This window comes from Opisthorchis viverrini (assembly GCF_000715545.1).
Source record: "Opisthorchis viverrini unplaced genomic scaffold opera_v5_379, whole genome shotgun sequence".
In the NCBI taxonomy this organism is placed as follows: Eukaryota; Metazoa; Platyhelminthes; class Trematoda; order Opisthorchiida; family Opisthorchiidae; genus Opisthorchis; species Opisthorchis viverrini.
Window position 1 is genome coordinate 463,180 of NW_008752040.1, and position 7,701 is coordinate 470,880.

General features: G+C 45.3%; 1 protein-coding gene across 1 annotated transcript in view; it reads right to left on the minus strand.

The window, feature by feature from the left end:
* The window catches only part of T265_15189 (hypothetical protein), a gene marked incomplete at both ends in the record, with an annotated part of 28,813 nt that extends 22,034 nt beyond the window's left edge, over positions 1 to 6,779 (minus strand). Inside the window, one exon of the mRNA XM_009176980.1 lies at positions 6,585 to 6,779. Coding sequence (XP_009175244.1) covers positions 6,585 to 6,779 — 195 coding nt within the window. The remainder of the gene's footprint in view (positions 1 to 6,584) is intronic.
* Between the last annotated feature and the right edge of the window lie 922 nt (positions 6,780 to 7,701).

Sequence of the window (7,701 nt, forward strand, 5' to 3'; positions counted from 1 at the left end):
CCCCCCCCCCAAATCATCAGTGAACGAAACTGCGGCAGCTACAACCAGTGTACGACCAGTACGCGGTTCTTACAGCTGACAATGATGATGATGATGATGATGATGATGTCCCAACTGCCCAACATCCACTTCACTTGCATCTGGTGTCCCAAAGCTATGAAGCGATTAGTTCGAATAAAACATTCGTCGTCTCACGGGATAAAGTCTGCTTGCTAGTTTAGTGAATTGATGAGACGCTGCGGAATTAGTGATGGAATAATCTCGGGCGACCGGTAACCTCCACCCGCCTTTTCGTTCGATCGACAGAGCTGGATTAAAGGTGTAGATGTCGTGAAAGACCCACTAGGTAAGTCAGCGCCTTGGGGGAGTATTTCCAGCTGGACTATCCACCTCTGCATCTACGTCTTCCTATAACTTGAATCATCCGTGAATACGAACCTCACTCCGGTCTTAGCTCATCTTCCTCAGAAAGCTGTCAACTTTCAGGGACAAATTTGTTTCCACAAACACCATTCAAATATGGTGACATAATGACAATGTTGTGGAATATAGACAACTCGGGTGCGCTGATTGGTTGCTGATCTGTTTGCCGAGCTTTGCAGTTAGATTGCAAACCAATCGAGGTGACATCGTTTGCAATCCAACTGCCAAGCTCGGCGAACAGACAAATAACCATGTTGACATAATATTGTGTTAGATTACTTGAATCCTTTTCGTACAAGAAAATTGTACCGGCAAACAAGGTTAGTCGGCTTGACTTTGCCTACTCCCAAAATGATACTCGGAGCTAAGTTTTCAACAATGGAGGGAAAGCCCTGCATCCATGGGACCTTTAACACTTAGGTCCCCAATCGGATAATATCTAATTTCAATACCCGAGTCACAAGTCCGAGATCAACAGGATTCCGGAATCACAGGTTACGTTTGCAACATATTCACCTTTCACCAAGTGAGACAGTTGAGCCGGTGAATGACTGTCTGAATTCAGAACATTAAATGAGCATGGCCACCTGTGCCCTTACGATTCCCAACCGGTGGGTGGTGAAATTCCGCTCGTTACATGAATATTTAAAAGTTCATGAGCACAGTTTCGCCATTTCACTGGGACCAGCTTCATCAATAGTGGCTGTCCAGCAAGTATACTCGTACGAATCTTTCATACGGACGCCATTCATTAGTTTAGATGAAGAAATTAGTGATGCAATTAGTAATGCAGATTAGTAACGCAATGTACACGCAGTGCACAAAGCGGTTACCGCTGACAGGTGCGAGCGTTTAGATGCTCCGAAGCAAGTTTATCGAGATTGTCCTATTTAGCTCAAACAGGGCTGATTCGTCGGTAGTGCCAGACTGTCCATCAACCCGTGCGAGTATGGCTCCATTCAACAGCCCCACTTACTATGGCGAGTGTCAGCGGTGATGCAGATGTGAAGTTTTCTCGTGCTGGTATCGTCCTTGGATTACTGTTCCCGGTGTTGCAAAGCAGCGCCCTCCCCTCTCTGTTACGATCACGTAGCTAGTAACACAGCATATGTTCGGTATTCACCAAGGCACATTAGGACAGTGCAAAGGTTGAATTATCCAAGTAACCCCCAAAGTTAGCTCAAAATAGACTGATCCGTTCATAAAAACGCCCCGAGCAATAAAACCACCACATTTTATTCCCGTATATGATGAGAGTTAAGTTGGTCCACTATCCGTTTGTCACTGAGTTGTACTAACTTCATAACCATATCGGAGTGCGATGTGATTAAGCTTGTTGCGACCACGAGAGCTGTATATGTATATGTACATATTTTTATATGTATAAAATTGTATATACGAATGACATGCTACTGTGGATTGTTTACGAAGGTCCATTCCTTGTAAATGTTAGGGTTTCGAACTTAATGTCAATAAACTCAAACAAAACCGCACACAATTAAGACCATTTGGCTGAGGCTGCGCCACTCAGCCCAGACTATTTCGTTCTTTATATTTCAGGAAACCAGAAAAGCTGTCCTCGGAACTCAAGATATAATAGAGATGGACCCCAGCTATGGATATTTCAAACCGAAAGCAAAATATAATGATGTTGTGTTTGGATGGTACGATGACCCAACGGCTATGGCGGTTGTTCGAGGAAAAGCCAAAATGGTCGTCGTCATGGGTCACACTTTCATCAGGGAAATAAACGATTCCAAATTATACATGGGATTTCGACCCAGTTGCAGAAATTGGCTCAGTGGTGGATCATCGAAAGCAAGATATATGAGAATCAATTCAACCTATGACCCCGGTGATGTACTCCTGATAACACGAGACGATCAGTTCGATGTCGAAAAAGTGTACCAGCTGCTCAAGTCCGGAACCAATTCTGTTCTCGCTGGCTATCCAGGAAGGGACACAAATGATAGTTTGACCCAACTGCTGGAAAAAATGGACATCGAATTCGTGAAAACTAGTTTGAAGTCCTCTTCCAGGTTCATCGTTGTGGAGGATTCACTTACAAGTCACAAATACATACCCATAAGCTATGATATTGCGCGTTATGTGGATAGCTGGAAAGCCTTCAGTACCGAATCTTACAGTGTCGAAGTAAGTTACCTTGGCGTGCAGGACGAGGACACAGATAAAGAGCTGAAGAGACTTGTGGATAAATACGGTCCGCTAATGGAGCGCATCGGTCCATGCCCTAGGAAACCCTACAATAAAAACAAGGGGACCGAATTGGCTGTGAGAAACTACAATACACTGTTGAAATACCAGTATGGTGGTACCAACTTTGCGCTTCCAAGCATTAACCATCACCCCGGGTTGATTCCCAGCACTGTAAAATCGACGACAGTTGTGGCGACGGTTTATGCGGATCAGGCCGGGAATTTCTTCCCTCTTGGTGTATACGCCAACGCCGGTGGGGCGTTTCGATGGACAGTGGTGAAAAGTAATCGCGACAACTACGAAGATCAGCGACTACGGATAAATGCACACGTTGACTCGATAGTTAAACATGATAGCTGGTCGAGATGGCCATATATTGCAACAGATTTCCCCCTGAAAAAACAGGGTCAATACGTTTCTCCTCACGGGGGAGCATTGTTTTTGCAGTTGCCTCGGGGGGTCAATATTACGATTCGGCTAGAAGGTGTTTATCGTTATCCTTGGTTGGATCTTCGGAATCCAAAATCTATTGAGTCGTTCCCACAGGAACTCAAAGATTACGCTCAACCACCCTTCCTAGTCGTCCACGGTGATTCTATGATCACGATGCTGAAGACATTTGATGTCTATGAAAGTGGAGCGAGCGAGGTTACATCTTCTGCTCGCCACTTTGACAACGCAATCAAGGTGATGCATAACTACAGAGGGACGAAATGGGAGGACGTGAGGTCTGAAGTGTTTGTGGCGGACGTTCAAATTTCCGTCGGATATGGACATTCTGGTTACCCCATCATGGGCAGCATTGATTGGAGTTACTTGTTCACCCTATGGAGCTCTTCAATAAAACATGGTGGTCAACCAGGTTTTGTGCATGAGATCGGCCACAATTTGCAGGTTGGAGAAGCTACGCTGTTAAATGGAAATGAAGTAACGAACAATGTCTATCGTCTGATAGTGGATGAGATCAACTTGGGGCTAAATCCGTACACAGGTGATATGGGTACAGGACAATGGTCGGCAAGCACATACCAGGGACCGAGTTGGGGGTACTACAGGTACTTGGGCAAACTTTTCGGTCACGGTCTGGTTGGAAACGGATTCATTGAGGCTAGAAAGATACGCCCACCTAACGAATCGGCAAAAACACAGTTCTGGGTAAAGCAAATGTGCGTCGAGACTGGTTATAATATGCTACCATTCCATGATATGTGGCACTTCCCCGTTTCCGGTGACACCAAATCGACCTGTACCAAATTACCCTGCTTTTTCCCTAAAGATCAATATACCGAGTCATTCGAGAGCAAAATTACTGAGGTAATCAATAAATATGGAGGGAACTGTTCTCGGAGCAATCCGAATCAAGTGAAATTTCGTGGAGACATAAGACGTGGTATTGGTGTTGTTCGATCTCAAAACATTTTCTTGACCTTCGAATAGACTATTGCTGTGTCTGTGGTTTTGGTTACAATATAAACAGCTGCATACTTCAGTCTTTATCTTGTCTTACTCTTGTCTAATCTGTCAGCCACAAGGGGAGAACGTGGACAAGTGTGAGCAACATGTCGATTCCCAATTAGGAAGAGCAAATACGGCAGTTATACGAATGGCTATCCGCACCTCCACATTCATATTTCCAACTAGATGTGGTCCATTGCCGAGTTGCACAATTCGATGGCTTGTGTGAGTGAAGAATTGTGACCGGGGATTTCGGTTGCATTTCTGGTGGAGTTTGATATTTGCTTGCAATCTCGGATAGCACCTAGGAATGACTCGATTAGACCACACCTGGTCGCTTGCGAGTTGATTATTTATGAGTTTTCTGATCTTGTTGATCAAATCAGTCAGGTGTAATGTCACTTCAACACAATTTCATTGGCCTGAAAATAAAAGGTATAAATAGCGCCAATACAGTGAGTGGGATCTCAGGTCCGGGAACTCAAACGGTGCGTGGCCAACGCCCACTGATGGGCCGGATTCAAAGTGTGCACCAACCTTCTAGTTTGGATTTTGAATTTCGCATTTGCCGTAAGACCCGGACAGCTAAGGATCATACAGTACGATTGGAGTTGTCGAAATACAGGCAGTTCGTATTCAGTGGGCAATGAGAACAGATGGATGAGGACAGAAGATGCTGTATTGAGAACAAGATCCATGAACGAATGGGTTAATAAATATCTGGAATTAGACAGAACAGTGAAATCGGCAGGAGCAGACGAAGGGACAGTGCGGATGCAGGGTGTTCAGGAAGGAACAGCGAGTAAGTACCAAATGACACACAAACGTCAGTCAGGCAGTGTAAACAGAGAAAATGGAGTAGAAGATAATCATTTCGTTCGGACGTTAGGGAAAGCTTCTGGAAAACGAGTATCGGGTGAATTTGGCACAAATTATTATACCCGCAGCCTATAGCTGACGGCGTGACGCAGCATCACGTGCCACACTTCGAATCGGGATGCGCCCTTAGGCCGGTTTAGAACAAACTCTCAACAAACACTACTCGGTAATATGCAACACAAAGGCAATAAAAAATAGAGCTACCGCGGTTGTAGTGGTACAGCTATCGGAAGTAAAAAGCTGGCTGGCAGGCCCAGCTATCTCGTGTTTCTGATTTCAATCCGGAAGCAGGCGATATGAGAAGCGCACTGGGAAGTGTTGGACTACCACGTCTCACGTCTAATTCAGCCAAGTTCTTGTCCCAACCCGAATGGAAACGGATTTATTGAAGCTAGGAAAATGGAACAAGAACTAGCCAAGTTCAGCGAATATCTGTTGAAAAGGATCGAAATCTGCTGCGATATTTCCACAACAGGCAACATTTTTCTTCATAATGGAGCACTATACTCGGTGAATCTAGTATGTATTCGGTGATACAAATGCGATCCGAAACGCTGAGGTGCTCAGCAAGTGCAGAATCCGTCGCAACTGTGTGAAGATCGGTACAATTCGATTAAGAACTGTTTTTTTGACCCAAGAACATACATTTGCGAGTTTTCTGGCGTTAGTTTCGGTAGATTCCACCGCCCATGGAATTTTGTGATCAACAATAGCTTCACGGTTAGGTGGAGATAGGGAATATATGCGGGTATCCATCAACTGAGAAGACGCTTACATCACCAGTTGGTTGACCGCCAACCAGACTCATGTTATATTGGCTGTGATTGGAAGACTATCTACGTCTCCTGAGGAACGTGCAGTTATATGATACTTTACCCAACCCTACCAGATCGCTAACATTTAAGCCCAGTGAAGAATGTGGACTAAGGTTTCGTCTCCACAGCAGAAGTGTTTTTGTTCACTGCTTTTCGAGGTGGCTTCATGCCGCGTTGCACGATTTCGTATTCCTCAAGACTAATCCGACACAAAACGCGTAACTGAGCATCTGACGGATAATGAAAGTGTTATATCTGCTGATTCGCCAATCTGTTGTATCTGACTACTGACCCGCTCCAGTTTTTAATGCCGGAAAAAAGACTCACAGAAGGAAACACAACAGCTATATTCCGAACGAGTGAGTGCGAGAGCGTGAATGCGTACGAGTGCGAAAGTACAACGGTCTCGAACTAGTTATTGGAGGGACACTGTCTAACTTGGTCCAACGCTCACGCACGCGGTCTGGCCTTGGTACGAGGCTGCGACGCGCTGCATATTGCGAGGGCTTTGTCTGACCTTGATCAGCGCTGACTCGCGCTGTCTGTGTTTGATACAAGGCTGTGAAGCGCTGCATATTGAGGGGGCGTTGCCTGTCTGGCCAGCATCTAGCGGTGCTGAGGTCCTCAATAAATTTCGGGCGTTGAATGGGTAGATTCAGGAATCTGATAGAAAGTAAGAACATATTGCCCCCAAACGACAAATGTATGTTCAAGCAAAGTCTTCAAGATAAAATCACAACAGTCATCCACCAGAACGACTTAAAAACTATTTTGCTCGGGAGACTTTTCACCAACCCCATCCGGCCTGCACTGCTCATCAGAGACTTCCCATGGACCGCCATTGTTGTGCGCATGAAGGTAGACCGTCTGTTCGGACGGAAATTCCACCGAATCCCATTTACGCACTTTGCTCAGCTCCTTAGATTTTGGTCTGCTGGAAGGTCTGTGCCCTGGTGCAGCAATCGTTGGGCCACACGAAAACGGATCCATTTTGTGCCTCGAGTTGTCGAAGGCTTGCAGTATTTGATCATACCTGAACGTCGACTTCTTATAGAGGGCAACACAAACATATGCGTCTGTGAGTGGGAAAGGTGATTCATCCGTAAATGTTCAGTGTTTTGTGAACGTTGGCAATGTGAAACAACTTAGAGTAGAGCTCCAACGAAAGCTTGTGCATGTTGGACAAAGTCGGTTGTCCCGTTTGATCCTACCGCGCGACCAACTTCACACGGTCTGCCAAAACTGCACACGGACCGTCAGCTACATAATACAAGTCCTCGACTAAACATCGACCACTGCAGTCGTTGTCCTCCCTAAGTCTTAGCTCATGGTTCACCACCGATGACCAATTGAGTGAGGTAATCTAGGTTCATCATCTCATTTCAACAGCCAGGCTGTCCATGTTACTCAACTCATCCTTCTGGAAAAACTAGGGATTAAAGTCTTTCCAGTCGGTTGTATTGAGTGCTATCGTGTTGTTCGACGCAGTCAGACGGAGAACTTTATGTGGGTTGAATGATGCAAAATCGCACAGTAAACCAGTTTGGGACACTGGATGGATGTGCGTCTCTCCCAATGACCTGATGTTGATTGTTGTTGGTTGTTGACCTGTCTGTCATGCTTGGAAGTTAGTTTAAGAACGTTTCGTCACCAGTGTTCAGTGGACGACTGCTCGCTGGTGATGTCCAAATGAATGATGATCCAACATTTGCAAACTAATTGGCAAGCAAAGGGAGCAAACGTTCTGTCACTTGATCAACAAGCTGTAGGTGCGCACAAGCTACCAACATTTTAGCACATCCACAAAGCCTACCGCATTCAAACGAGTTGTACTCCGCTGAGTTTTGAAAAGTGTTCTGTCCAAACAGTGTTTCTTATTTCGAAAATAGGTCAAAGCAAGATATCGCTAACA